The 14,902-nt window shown below is 55.0% G+C and overlaps 3 protein-coding genes across 3 annotated transcripts; all 3 read left to right on the forward strand.

Annotated features, from left to right (window-relative positions):
* The first annotated feature begins 548 nt into the window (after positions 1-548).
* On the forward strand, positions 549-3,503 carry BBK36DRAFT_1134247 (general substrate transporter). Its single transcript, XM_024892243.1, has 10 exons — positions 549-1,469; positions 1,685-1,730; positions 1,805-1,885; positions 1,943-1,978; positions 2,059-2,124; positions 2,191-2,389; positions 2,458-2,694; positions 2,803-2,983; positions 3,056-3,096; positions 3,161-3,503. Exons 1-10 carry the CDS (start codon positions 962-964, stop codon positions 3,359-3,361), a joined length of 1,596 nt encoding a protein of 531 aa, XP_024752860.1. The 5' UTR covers positions 549-961; the 3' UTR covers positions 3,362-3,503.
* Positions 3,504-6,316: 2,813 nt separating this feature from the next.
* On the forward strand, positions 6,317-7,629 carry BBK36DRAFT_1187497 (short chain dehydrogenase/reductase family protein; the record flags this gene model as incomplete). Its single annotated transcript, XM_024896537.1, has 2 exons — positions 6,317-6,730; positions 6,800-7,629. Exons 1-2 carry the CDS (start codon positions 6,379-6,381, stop codon positions 7,627-7,629), a joined length of 1,182 nt encoding a protein of 393 aa, XP_024752861.1. The 5' UTR covers positions 6,317-6,378.
* A 2,134-nt stretch (positions 7,630-9,763) lies between these two features.
* Positions 9,764-14,546, forward strand: BBK36DRAFT_1134249 (Trs120-domain-containing protein). The gene is made up of 2 exons (XM_024892244.1): positions 9,764-10,067; positions 10,249-14,546. Exons 1-2 carry the CDS (start codon positions 9,902-9,904, stop codon positions 14,370-14,372), a joined length of 4,290 nt encoding a protein of 1,429 aa, XP_024752862.1. The 5' UTR covers positions 9,764-9,901; the 3' UTR covers positions 14,373-14,546.
* Positions 14,547-14,902: the final 356 nt, after the last annotated feature.

The following is a 14,902-nucleotide window of genomic DNA, read 5'->3' on the forward strand; positions in this document are numbered from 1 at the left end:
CACTGCAAGTCGAGCAACGAACATGGGCAAAAGGTAAAAGGGCCGACCGAAAAGGGCGCCGGTCATGGGAGCGACAGCCCGCCTTCTCGTGTTCCCTTCAAGAGACCTTCCAACGACGGCCTCGCTCGTCGAAAGTTTACGTGCTCTATACCGTATAAGCCGTGGTTGGTGAATCAACGCTGTGTAACGTCCATGTATGATAGATCAATGTCGTGATTGCCAGCGCTGTCGTCTCGTTTCTCCTGTAAAGGGCGTATGCAGGCTGCAGTCAGTACCACCCTCCACGGCTAATATCATGCATCTCAGCATTGCCCGTCACAGCATTGCCTTTTGCATCCCACACTTGACGGCATGAACCAGCCGTGAACCATGAGGTATGATGTATAGCCAACAACCAGATCATCGCTTCTCTCCACCCGGTGTGCTTGACGGCTTGACGGCCAAGAGCTCCCAGGTGCCCACTCCCCCTCAGCCAGCAGGCTCGAGAGTCTGGGGAATTTGGGACCGGCCGTTTTACTCGTCTGATCGCTCCGCGCATCTGGGGGGTTGCTCTAGCCGGCTCCTTTCGCTTGCTTTTGCCCTTTGGGCATGCTTCTCGTCTGGGTTGCGACCAGGGTCTGCTCTCCAGCCCAAGAAGCGGGTCGCCCGTCCCCGGCTGTCTCAGGAAATAGTACATATCAGCGTCGCACGACCTCGTCCGCCCGTGTCTCTCTTCTCCTGTCTCCTTGTCCGTCTCCTTGTGAATTCAACGGCTCTGTCTTGGTCCAGGAGTCGTCCATTTCAATTCGCTGCTCAAGGCTAGAGACTGAAGCCTCGAGTCTTGCACAGGACAGAACACGTCTTTTCTCCTGTCGTGCATCGTGGTGCTCCTTTGTCCACTCCACGCTCAACACTACCGACAACTGCCGAGTCGGATCCATCAGCCAGGCATAAGCCAAGTCGACTATAACACGCCGCCACCATGGGCGTAACCTCCAGGTTCCTGCGCGCCATCGTGCGCAACGATGCCATGCGTACCGATCCCGATGAAATCTACGGATGGCGTGTCTTCACCCTTGTCTTCTCGGCCTGCTTCGGCGGCATGCTGTTCGGCTGGGACACGGGTGCCATCGGCGGGATCCTCACCATGCCCGAATTCCAGGAGAGGTTCCACTATGCAGACAGCTCGGCCAAGGCCAAGTCCAACATGAGCCAGAACATTGTCTCGACGCTGCAGGCAGGATGCTTTGCCGCGTGCTTCTTCACCAGCTGGGTCACGGATCGATATGGTCGCCGATTCGCCCTGATTAGCGCTGGATTGCTCACTATCATCGGCATCATCTTCCAGGCTGCGTCTGCCGCCAAGGGCACGCTGGCTGTCATGTATGTCGGCCGATTCATCGCCGGCCTGGGAATCGGTGCTGCATCGGCATTGACTCCGTTGTATGTGTCCGAGTGCGCTCCTCGTGCCATTCGAGGTGGCTTGACAGGTAAGAGCAGAGATCGTGAGCGCTTGATGACATGAAACACTATTGGACTTGTACTTCCCCCTCAACCTCAGGCATCAAGTTCATCTGCCCTGGGACACCGCCCTACGACTTCAGCACTTGACGACCTCTACCTTACCATATACTACATGTCCCTTTGCAAGCAACATCAGAATATGAATTCCAACAGCCATGCTGACAATGATGTTGGAAAATAGCCTTTTATCAACTCTTCAACGTCTTCGGCATCATGCTCGCCTTCTGGTATGGAACGGACCGACTCGCTCCCTCAACGTGTGCTTCGAGATCACGATCAACTTACAAAGATTCCATATTAGGGTCAACTATGGATGCCTGTTGCACGTCTCGGCCCCTGCCATCTACGTTATCCCTTTGGCCTTGCAAGCTCTGCCTGCCATGTTAGTACATGAAATATCCATGAATCGCGGCTGATCCGCTTGCTGACGGTCACGCAGCTTCTTGATGGTCGGCATGTTCGTTTCTCCTGAAAGGTACGCAAATACCTCAATGGCCTTTTGCTATGGGCCTCCGATAGCAACAGAAAGTGTAGTAAGACTAACCCCTGGTACAGCCCGAGATGGTGCGCCAGACGAGATGATTGGGACCGGGCTACGCGAGTCCTTGTGAAGCTCCGAGGGTAAGACCTATCAGAACGACAGGCCGTGTTTCCAAGTATCATTCTCTGACAGTAGGGGGTGTATAGTCTGCCTGCCGACTCTGAATATGTGCAGAACGAGGTTCAGGAGATGGCCGATCAGCTGGAACATGAGAGACGCCTGACTGGAGACGCCACCTTCAAGACACTTCTCAGGGAGATGTGGACAATCCCTGGCAACCGCAACCGAGCCATCATCTCCATTCTCCTCATGATTTTCCAGCAAATGACTGGTGTCAATGCCATTGTAAGAACCCTGACGCCATCCCGGTATCGTAGGGCTCGCAGGGAAGATGCTAACGGTGGACAATGTAGAACTATTATGCTCCTCAAATCTTCACTAACCTCGGAATGACTGGAAATGACTCGTCGTTGTTCGCCACTGGAGTCTACGGCGTGGTCAAGACGGCAGCTTGCGCTGTCTTCCTGATCTTCGTGGCCGATTCGCTCGGTCGACGCTGGAGTCTGCTGTGGACGGCCGCCGCCCAAGGCATCTTCCTGTACATTGTTGGCATCTACGGACGAGTTCAGCCCCCTGTTGCTGGACAACCTGTAAGTTCCGATCCCCGACGCGGACGCATCGGGTTGTCCGACGCCGATGCTTCGATGTCTCCTCCATGGAATTCTTGGCTGATCCGCATGCTCTCAACCCCCTTCTAGGTCACGGCATTCGGATATGTTGCTATCACCTGCATCTATCTGTGGGCTGCGTCGTTCCAGTTCGGCTGGGGCCCTGTCTGCTGGATTCTGGTTAGCGAGATACCCACTGCCCGACTGCGTGCCATGAACGTGGCCATTGGCGCAGCCACTCAATGGCTCTTCAACTTTGTTTGTGCTCGATGTAAGCCACCAGACGCCTCCCCCTTTTTTTGCCATGCCAGCAGTTTGGAAACGTTGGCTAACCAATCAACAGCCGTTCTCACCATGCAGACGACCATGGGCAAGGCAGGCTATGTAAGTATATTGCGTCTAAATGATACCTCGACATTAGTGTGCTGACTCGATGACTCCCTACCAGGGCATGTTCTTCATGTTCGGAACCTTTTGCTTCATCATGGGCATCTTTGTGTGGTTCTTCGTGCCTGAGACCAAGGGTCTGAGCCTGGAACACATGGATGAGCTGTTTGGCGTCACGGAGCTCGCCAAGAAGGTAGAAGCCGAGCCTGAACTTGGCCACCCCGATAGCATTCGGGAGGAGCGGGCAGACATCAAGTCTTGAAGACTCGGCTGTCCTTGTTTTCTGTGACGCTTGATGCTCGGCTCAACGGACACATGGAAGACGGGTGGATCTGCGTAGTATTGCTCAAACAGTTCTTGCTTGCCTTGCTTTTGAATTCTAGTCCCATTACCATCAGACGCTTTTTCCCTCTCCATCGTGCTGCTTGTACCTTTCTGTTGATTTGATATTGATTGCGTCTGCTGACAGATACTTTGTGAGGGTGGGGGGCGGGCCAATCAGGGGTGCATGATCCGACTGCGAGAGCCGAATTGAGCCAGGCCCGGATCTAGGGAACCACTTGTAATGATGAACTAACACTCGCCTAAGGGGTTCGACGATGATGTCCTGTCGCCACGATGCCGCTACGAAGCCGCCACGATGCCGCTGGAGTGACACTTGGAGCCTTGTTAGCCTCCCCCGTTGCCGGGAACTGCAGAATGATACGGAATCACGGATCACACACTTCCTTGACTCGAGATGCTCGCACACCGGAGCAGCAGGATGTCAACCCAGGAGCGCATATTGCCCCCGAACTGGAGCTGAGTCAGTCACTGAACGCTCCTGGTGACGCTGTTTCGCATTGACGTTAGCGGCTCCCCGGCAGCAGGGGATGGAGGAGCGGGGGGTTCGCCCTGTAGGGCTCCAGCACAGGTCCGGGCTTTCACCGCACCTCACCCAAATACTTGTAGCTGAGGGGACCCGTCGCTGGACCGGGAAAGGCCTGCGTGCGCTGTGGGTGAGACTCGATGCGGGCGGATCCTGAGTTGGGCATCAGATCTGTGATGCATCTTGAAGTGTTGCCACGGGAAACACTCTGCGATCAGTGCACAAATACTGATGCTTGCTTCAGTACATTTGGTATACACAAGCGCGCACTTGCAACAGGAGGTCTGCTGTCATATCCTATCGCCGATGTTGTAAGTCGCTGTTTCTTCGGACGTCTTCGGCCACCAGCACCGAGACCGGGCCCCGGAAGTGTTCGGCAGCAACGGCCACCCATGGGGCCTCCGGTGGCAAAGCGGGAGGTTCCGCTGCTTCCACAAGCGAGAGTCCTGATTGCCAAATGCGGACTTTATGATACAAGAACGAGGCTGACGAGGACCAAAAAGGACGCCCATTCGCGAAACGGAACAATCCGACCCTGGCTCGCTCGTCAGGTAGGTATTGGCGGAGCTGACCAAAGCTAGATGCAACTCACATATAGTGCCTAGTGGCTTAGACGTTTTGTTCGTGGCCAACGCACTTCGTCGCATGTATCTCGTACGGGGCCCCTCTTCGGCAGATGCAGTCGTGAAGTTGTATGGAGTACATGACATGCGCTCCGTACCAAAGCTTGATAACATGTACCTTTTTTTCGCTTGCCGGCGATGCTCAAAGATGCTCCAACGTCGTCCTTCGGCTGCATCTCCGAGTCAGGTCTTGGCTCAGAGACAAGTTTTCATGATCCATCTGATGAAACCACACCCCCTTCTGCTCCTCTTGCCCGCCGCCTCGAAGGCGTCTGCATGCGCCGCTCTTGGCCTGCTTTGCGTGTCATGACAGAGAGCTTCGTAAGGCAAAACCAAGAAAGAAGAAAGCTTACATGGACTAGGCCAGCCCTACAGGGCAGCAGAGAGGCGTGGACTGACAACGGGCCTGCCATCACCATCGATAGGCCCGAGGTCGTCCGTCCTGGTGGGGGCGTAACCAAACATGACCATGGGGACAGATGTGTCCAGGACTAGAAGCTATGGATCTATCTATGGCGATGGATTCAGGCTACATGTCCGCTCTGGGGCCGAGTGTCATGATCTAAGCGGGCACTGGGGGCCGTCACTGGCTGATCCGTCCGGTCCTGAACGTTAATATCGCCGCTCTGCCCTCGGCAGTTGTTGTTAGGCACATTGCAGCCTGGCTGAACGACTCAGTCGCATGAGCAGAGGGACGATGCAAACGAGCCATGCCCTCTCGTGTACCTCTGCTGCTGGACATGGCATCGAGTACATATGGCTCTGCACTCTTCCCACACCCAGTCTGGTCTTCCTTTGGAGGGTGCCCAACACTCATTTTTCGATACTTGGTTTTTGGTTTCGTTTCCCTTCTTACTCTCTTTAAGATCTTCTTATCTTGAACCTTTTCTTTGCTCTGTTGTCGTTTACCTCGCATCCAGTCTTCACCTCTCGCCGTCCTCGCTTTCGCTCGTTTTTGTGTGGCCCGCCGTCTGGCCCATGCATGCTGCTGTCCGCTTGCTGCAGGTGGTACGAGTAATACTACAGCGAGCGACGCCCTATAACTCAGCACCATGTCCAGTGGCAACCGGCCTGCACAACCGCCTAAGCCTGCCCCCCAGCGCTATAGCCTGCTGAGCGAGAGCCGTATGCTCGACGTGACGCCGGCCGTGTTCCGTAAGTGCAACCCCCTTGTTGAACACCTTTGATCGCGATCGCATCACCTCGGGCACTCTCACTTCCATTTCAATGCTATACACGTATTAGCCCTGCCTTGCCCGTATCCCGCAACTGTCTGGGCTAAGGTGCTGTCCTCATGTTCGTGGCACGCCCGGGCTGTATACAGCACGACGCCCTCTTTCAGTGACGATGCCGTCACTGGCGGTCCCTTTTGGCCAATGCCGGAGATGGAAAAATTGCCCTGATTGGTGATGGCTTTGACATGCTTTCAAAGACACCCTTTCCATTGTTGTTATTTCAATCTGTCTTTCCCTAATTTTGGGGGGTCTTGAAAGAACTTTTTTGGGGGCCTTTTTTTTTTTTTACGTCGTTGTGTTCAATGTTATTATTCATGTCCCGTTCACCACCTTCGCTAATAAGTCTTGCCGGACTCGACTCTCTTATTTCAACAACACTGTTCCCTGTCTCACGTCCGCTCGTTCCTCTCCCCTTCTCTTTTCTTCTTCCCTTTTCTTCTTCTCACACTCCCAGATGCCTACGAGTCCTGCGTGCTGATCAGCCTCAACTGCCCTCCATCCCCCCTCGCGTCCTTTCGTACAATGTTCTCGAAAGGACAAACTAAAAGCACCAATGATGGCTGACCAAGAGAGCCCGACAGCGACCCATAATTCGCCCCGAACGTGGCTCCTGACTGCCTCGCTATCGCCCTTAGCCGTGCGTCTGATCCGGCAGTTGTTGTCCCACGGCGACAACGTCGCGGCCTGCTTTCCTCCCCTGGAGATTGAGCACGAGGAGAGAAGTGCCGAGTTTCGCGAGCTCATCAACGAGTGCACTAGTGGGCGGAAGGACCGGGAGGGATGGAAGGAGAGGATCCGCGGCATACGATGCGATGGGAGGACCATGAGCGGCTGCGGCGCCGCTGTTGCCGAGGCCGTCGATGTCTTTGGCAGGATTGATATTCTCTTGTGCTGTCGGTCGGAAGGTATGTGATTCATCAAGGGCGAGCGAGCGCCCAGCAGATGAGATGACCATGTTTTGCTAACCGCCGCAGCCGTTGTCGGTACCGTGGAGGAGCTGTCCACGAACCTCGCCACCCAGAGCCTGGCGAGGGACCAGTTCGAGACCTTGTTCTTCTCCCAGGTCAATTTCATCAAGGCCGCCCTGCCGCAGCTCCGGGCGCAACACACCGGCCACATCATGGTCCTCACGAGCACCGGGGGCCACATCGGCACGCCGCACATGTCCATGTACACGGCGGCGACGTGGGCCCTCGAGGGCTTCTGCGACTCCCTAGCATACGAGGTGGCGCCCTTCAACATCAAGGTCACCATCGTGCAGCCCAACAAGGAGATCCAGTCGCTCACGAACCGCATCACCTTTGCGCCGCAGATCCCCGCGTACGCCAGCAGCTTCGCCGAGGCCCCCAGCGTTCGGGAGATGCTAACGACCGTCCTCAACTCCCACCCCGACACGGCGGTGCCGCCTAATCCGGAGTCGGACAATGCCGCTACGTCACCAGACAGCACCTCACTGGAGCCGGGCGAAGCTGTGGGCGAGATCTTCTACCGCTATCCCAAACTGCCGGCCTCGTCCATCGACAAGCTCGTCAACGAGACTATTTATGCACTGACGGCCATTGGGGGCCACGAGAACCCACCCTCACGGCACATTGTGGGGACCGAAGGCGCGCTCGCCGTCAAGGAGAAGCTCAAGACCGTCACGGAGGAAATGGAGGATTTCGTCGAGGCGAGCCTGGCCGTGGACATCTTCGAGAGCGAGTTGACGGAGGAGGCCAGGGACGACAGGAATCGCGGTGCCAGCCAAACACCAGCCGCGGGCAGCCAGACCCCTGCCACTGGACCCTCTATCGACGGCGTCTAAATCCCACACGACGAGGGAGACGGGATGACGAGACAAAAATTTTCAAACAAACACAAAAAAAACCTGCCCAAAAGCAAGAATGACCATTCAAGCCAAGGGTGCTTACCTTTTCCTTTTTTTCTTCATTTTCTTTCTTGGATATCAAGTCTAGGGCCAGGGGAAACTCTGACGGAAAAGCTTGGCGCTGGATCTTTGGATACATTTCACCTTGGCTTTATTCTTGGATTTTCTTTACTTCACTGTTTACAACACGGTGCTGGAAAAGTTATTTTGCTTTCTTTTTGACATTCATTAGATAGACTTTCATTCACAAAAGATCGGGAATCAATAATACACGGGCCATTGATCTCTCGAAATTGGCGACCCTGTCCAGGTCTGCTATGGAGACGTGCTGTCGTCTGTCGTCTGTCGTGGTGGCTGCATGAAATACACGTACATACTGCAGATCCCGGATCTGAGCGGGTTTTCCTCCGTATTGTTGCCCTGTCTGTAAGCCATGGGATAAATTAGCTGCCCTCCCTGTAGGGTAAAGTGGATGCTTGGGGCTGGAAACAGCGGGCGGGCATCGTTCGGTGATATCTCGAATTCGTTGCCACCTGTTATATTAAGCGTCTAGGTGACATGCCATTTTAAGGTTATTACCAATTCTTTGATCCATTCTGTTCCAGTGGCACCGGGAGCTGCGCAGGTTTCCATCTGTTTCTTGGTGCTTTTTGATGTTTACCGTGATCTTGATTAACTGGCTTTGTCCGCAGTTGATTGCGTGGAGGTGAAATGCTGCTATGTTGTGTGATTTTCTGCGAGGAAATGAGAACTGGTTGTTGGATTGGATGGATGTCAACTGATGTCATTTGTTTGTCGAGATATAAGCACCGGATATACTCGAGATGGGGAAGACGAGAAATCTCCGTTAGGAACCCTTGAACTTACCCTGAGGTTCCCTACATCATTGATGAAGAAGCGAAAGAGTAGGAGAAAAATGAATGGAATGAAGGAAGAAAGGGCCAGATGCGTTACGTTTGCGCTTATGCGGTCTGGTTACCCAAAACACTGCTTCACGGAGGAGCGTGTGATGCTGCGGTTCAAGTTGTCAGTGTACTACATAATACAGCTGCTTTACATCTGTTGTTGCCGAGTCTTGGCATTGCTATCGCTCAAATGAGGCAAGTACAAGGATGACGAGATAAACCGAAGTGTCACAGCCCCAAAAACATGCTGGTAGAGGCAGGTATCCATCGGGATTCAGCTGCATGTATATAATCAACTAATTGGAATTCCTTCTTCTCCATCTATTCTCCTGGTTGGTACGTGCGAGATAAGACTGAGGCAACACCGTCAAACTAGGAGGAAAGGTGTTGACTTCTTTTGAACTTGTATCATCGGCATACTTTTTCATGAACAGAAGTCTATGGACTTTTCAGTGACACAGTGCCCAGCTGCTCTACGTTTCTATCATGCTTGTTACGCGGATGCAACTGCATTTCGTTGTTGCACCACATGCTGAATCACCGTCCTGGTGCTTCAAATTGCAGGGCTCGGGGATGGACTTTTCGTGGGCTATCTATCCTGGGCTCTCTGTGATTTCATATATGCCTTGCGGCTGCTGTGCAGTAAACCTTTAGCCCAGAAAAAGCATTAGATAGTCGGCCTCATCTCGAGTTTCACTTCTTCCTCCATCCAATGTCTCCAACACATCGTCACCTCAGCAGACACTTACACGGCCAACTTATTACAGGGGCCACCAGTGCAGGCAGACCCCTACGCGTAGAGCTCCAGCAGCCCTACGACTCAGCGACGCATTGCAGTACCCGCTCGGCTCTGTAAGCACCAGCTCCCCCCCGCTACAAGCTGCGCGCAGATCCCCAGAATTGGCCCCAGTGATTCGCTCGGGACGTAAAAATATCAGTCCGTCGGTCCCTCCTAAAGCTCCACCACGTCGGGCTTGAGGGGAGGAAGGGGAAGTTGGGGAGGTCACGGGTGGGACACTTGCGACAAGCTGTCCAGAGACCAACAGACGGCGACAGACCCAACGTTTGCATAGCAGCTTGCCGACGGCCTGGCGATTGCTCGACCCGACAAGCTCTATACCCCCCCCCGTCTGCGCGCCCCGAGGCCCTGAGCCGCGACTCGACGATCCGGAGCTCCCCCAAAGAATATGCGCAGCAGCTCCCACGGCGGCATCGACTCTCCTTCACCGTCGCGACCAGCCTACCTACATGGGCATCCCTGAGACCGCCCGCCGGACGATGCTTGAGCGACTCTAGATGCTAGAATGAGCTTGGACCCTTTGCTTCCCATTGCTCCCGCGAGGGTGAAGGCGCTGCTGCTACCCCTCGGAAGGATCAAGGCGACCAGATTTGCGTCGTTTGCCGAGAGGCTGCAGGCCGAGCATGTCGTCCAGCTCAGGGACATCAGCGCCGATGGGCGCCCCAACAGGAGTAAGTACAGTGAAGAGCGAGAGGGGCAACGGATCAAAGGAGGCGATGGATGATGTAGAAAAGAGAAGGCAAAGACCCAAAGGCGGGTGAGGAAGGAGGAGAGAAAGACGGGAGCCATTTGCGCCATATGCAGCACACGCCGCTTATAGGGACTTGACAAACTGATGTGAAGCTTCTCCAGACATGTTCTCGCCATTGGCGTATCCCGACGGCGCAATGCTCTACGACCTCATCACCCACGTCCCTCCTCCCTCGCACCTCGCCCTCTCGCCATTCGACCTCTTCCGAGAGCCAATGGCCGTCCTCGCCATCGCCGACGGCACAGAGCTGGGCGACGTGACGTACAGCAAAAGGGCCTCCATGAATGGTAAGGGACCTACGCCGGTGGAGAAGAATATCAGGGCGCTGTATCAGGAGCTTGAGGACCTGCGCGACAATTACCCCAAAGCTCTCATACATCGGGTCCTCATCTTCGATTATGTCTCGCCGGCGACGGAAGTGCCCATCCCCGAGGGCATCGCGGCAATTCCCCCGCCCGAAGAGTCGAAACGAACCACGATGAAGACGGTCATGTGCGATATATCGTCGCTGCTGCTGGCTGAAATGACAACGCTGGGGAAGTCGTACGAGGCCATGACGGCAATCGAGTCGCCCGGCGGCTACTCCCTGGCCAGGCAGCTCAGTACAACGTCGTGGGGCCCCGATGCCACTTCGCCAACCAGTTTCACCAGGCGCAACTCCCAGTTTGCCATACCACAACACCTCCAGCGCTCCAACTCTTCGGCAGGCTTACCTGATCGATCAGGGGGCCGCCTGTCGCTGCCTCCAGCTTCCCCACAAGGGATGCCCGGTTCGAGCGTCTCAACGCCAGGCCGCCCATCCACGCCCCTGAAGAGCAACCTTTCCAGCCCTCCCCTGACTGCGGACGATTTCCCGAGTGCTTCGAGCCAGAGGTCAGAGTCACCTGAAGCGCACTCTAAGTCCGATTTCGTCGAAGATTCGAACCGCGTCTCCGTGCAAGGATTTGGGCCTGGAGGAGCAAACGACCGGTGGCGCCTCAAAGGAAAAGGCAGGTCATCCATTGTGATAGGGTCCATGTACCTGCAGGCTGGTCGCTGGGGAGATTCTTTAAAGGAGCTGAGCGAAGGAGCCGCCGCTGCCAAGTCGTTGAACGACCACATTTGGCACGGAAAAGCTCTCGAGCTGATTCTCATGAACCTTTTGCTGCTTGGCTGGTCGGGGTTAACCTTTCAAATACCGACCGTCTGTCTTCCCGCACAGGATAAACACTCGTCCCTCAAGCCGGAGCCGGAAGATACCGACCAGTCTCAGCCCAGGCACATCCGATATCTCCAAGGCCTCCTCCCCGAACTCTTGGATCGAATAGTGGGCCTCTATTCTAGAATATCATCTGAGAACGTTCCCCCTTTGCCATTAGCAGAGACTGTGATCAGATTCAGCAAGATATTGTCGGCCATGCACTTTTGCGATGGCAAGCTAGACCAACGGGCATTTGATATGATTGTGTTAGGCAAAGGACTGGATATGCATCTCACAACGTCGCCGCGGCTGCTGATAACGCCCACAAGGCAACAGATCCTGACTCTCCTGTTCAAAGCATTTCCTTCCACGGCCACCGAATTGCTCACGACCGTTGACCGGATCTCGATCTTGAGCGGCATCGCGGCTGTGCTGGGGCCCCTGGGCTATCATCGAAAGAAGGCCATGGTGACTCGCGAATTAGTCTCCGTCCTCATTGGAGGGCTCGTCGAAGCGAGAACACGCGGAGCTGCGGATGCCGGGGTCCATCCCGCTGCAGGTCTGGTGGCGCTGACGCCGGGCGGCAATGGGCAGGGTGCCACTGGGGCGATGGCACTGGACCTGGCCGAGGGAGACATTGAGCAGGGCATCGAGGCCTTTCTCGAGCTCCTCTGCAAGTCTTACGGTGTTGTCGGCTTCGACAGGGCAAAGCCCCGGCGGCAGTCGCTTCGAGAAGGGTTTGACGACTCGGACGAAGCTGTGATTGCTCGAATCCGTGGCCAGATGAAGACGAGATTCTTCGGGTTCCCCGACATTAAGCTCAACATCTTGCGAGCATGCATTAACTTTTCGGAAGCTTTGCCGGACTTTAATGGGGTTCTCAAGTTTTCCAGCGACCTGATGCGCACGGCTGGATCTGGCGTCGCTCCAGGCCCCCGCCGCGAGGATGCATCACCAAAGATTCACCGAGACGAGCAGATCCGTCTCGTGAGTAACATTTCACGAACGTCGAATCTCGTCAAGAAACTGGGGATGACGCACTTGACCGCCGAGTTCTGGGATGAGTTTCTTGTCCGGGAGATTGCACTGGAGCCGCTCCCGAGTACCCGAATCCCTATCCCCCACGCCCGTAGCGTCTTGCCAGGAGAAACAACAATGCGGGCGTCGCAGGATGTCAACCCGTTCATCTACAATCCTTTCCTGCAAGAGCCAGACGAGACGGCCGCCGCAAACCTGGTTGCCGGCGAAGTGGCCAAGTTCAAGGTGACAATCCAAAACACTTACGATGTTGAGTTGGATATCGAAAGTATACGTTTAGAAACGGAGGGCGTCGATTTCGAAGCCATGAGCGAAAGCACCATTGTCGGCCCTTACCGGACGCAAGCAGTCCGGCTACAGGGTCTGGCAAAAGAAGCAGGCTCAATCAAAGTCACTGGAGCAATCGTCAAGATCAAGGGCTGCAGGGAGAGGAGGTTCGCTGTCTTCCCGAAGCACTGGAAGCCTTACCAAGAGGACAAGATCAAGGTCAAGGGTATCGCATCAGTCACCGCCCCCATGATGTCGGGCAAGTTTCACGACATGCCCCTGGAGCCATTCAGCCTTGACCTCAACGTCACCCAACCTCAGCCCCTGGTGACGGTGAAGTCGACAACACTTCCGCAGTCTTCCGTCATGATCCTGGAGGGCGAGAGACACATCTTCTCCATCACGTTACAAAACCAGTCCACGACACCGGTTGACTTTATGCTCTTCTCGTTTAAGGATTCGACTCAGGAGCCGCTACAGACGGCTCTGGCGAACCGAGATGCTACGCCAGCGGAGCTATATGAATACGAATTGATACTTTTAAAGAAACAGGCTCTACGACTCCCGCGGGGCACTGAAAGCCGTAATATTGCTCCGGGAGGGGAGGCGACGTTCGAGTTTGAGATCCTCGGCAAGCCTGGGCTGACACATGCCACAATCAAGATCGATTACACGTACCTCGGAGTTCCTCGGGATGAGGTAACAGAGCAGTTTTACACGCGACAATTATCGGTGCCGCTGACGGTCACGGTCAATGCAAGCGTTGAGCTGGCAAGACTGGATGCGATACCCATGCACGGTCTGATTCCACAGCCACTCTGGGAGCGCTTGGGGGGCACGAAGCCAACGAAGCCCGACGAATACTGCTTGCTGTCTGTGGACCTGAGAAATGCTTGGCCTACTCAGATGGCAGTCCACGTTGAAAACGATGATGGTATGGCTGTTGAAGAAGGCATTCTGCCGGGTAAAACGAGCCGAATCATCATGCCCGTGAAGCGAGTGTACTTGGAGGACCCGCATGCTCCGATTCCAAGCCTGAACCCCTCAAAGAACAGGCAGTTTGTGGTGAGCACCAGCAAAATCACACCCGAGATGGAGCGCGCCAACAGGGAGGCGTTTTGGTACAGAGAACGGATCCTCGACTCCCTCAAGGCGACCTGGCGTACAACAGCAGTGCCGAAGCGAAGTGGTACCATCGAGCTCCGCAACATTCGCCTGACCACCCGCATAATCGACATTGTCAAGGTTGGCGAGGTTGGCATTGATGTCACCGTGGAACGTCCGGGAAACGGCGAGGGCAACAACATCAGCACGGCGGTTGTCGATGAATTTATACAGGTGCGGACGCGAGTGACAAACAGAACCAGTCAACCAATCAAGCCCCTGGTGAGGCTCCTGCCGGCGCTGTGTCATCGTTCTGTCAACATTGCCCTCGACTATACGCGCAAGTTTGTGTGGAACGGGACGCTGCAGCAACTTCTGCCAGAGCTGCCGGGTGGCGGCAGCACAGACTTTGTCATTGGCGTGACAGCGCTTTGCAGGGGAGAGTTTGAGCTCACGGCGTCCGTCGAGGAAGTCGTGGTCTTGGAGGAGAGTGAGAAGGGAGACGGCGATGAGCAGCCCCAGGGGCGCCCGCGGTCGGACACGCAGACGAGGGAGGAAAAGGCGATTGGTGCAAAGGAGCGCAGGATGTGGCATTCACGACGACCATGTATATTGAGGGTGAAGGATGATGACTGAACTAGAGCTTCTGATGATGAGACGTTGCTTTTCGGCCTCCGACGTCACGACGGCAAATAGCGACTGCGACTGCGACGAATATTGATGCTACATACTATATTTATACAGGTAGACCTCTTTGGTATTTTCTGGATTGTATGATACTACTACTAGGAATTGTATCAGATGAACGTTCCAGTTCCAAGTCTTGTCGATGGATGGCCAGCGTGATCTGCATGCATTAGCTTGCATGCGGCATTCTTGCTGCGATAGGCGTGATCTTACTTTGCCTTCCGGACCATCTCGAGTTTGCCAATGGCAATGCGAGGCCACTGGAAGGGATCGGAGTTGGACAGACAGATTACATGAGAGGAATTGTAAGCTGCTGGCTCCAACATGCACGGTTTCCCTCCTGGTCCGGCGCCGTCAGCAGCGCTTATGAGTCGATTGTATCCGAAAGAGATAAGGTTGGCGAAAAAAAGACCCGACGCTACGCGGCCAAGCCGATTCCTATCTCGGAGCGCCTCTTTCGACTTTTCAACCTCTGCGCA

The sequence above is a fragment of the Trichoderma citrinoviride genome, assembly GCF_003025115.1.
Source record: "Trichoderma citrinoviride strain TUCIM 6016 unplaced genomic scaffold BBK36scaffold_2, whole genome shotgun sequence".
NCBI classification, from domain to species: Eukaryota; Fungi; Ascomycota; class Sordariomycetes; order Hypocreales; family Hypocreaceae; genus Trichoderma; species Trichoderma citrinoviride.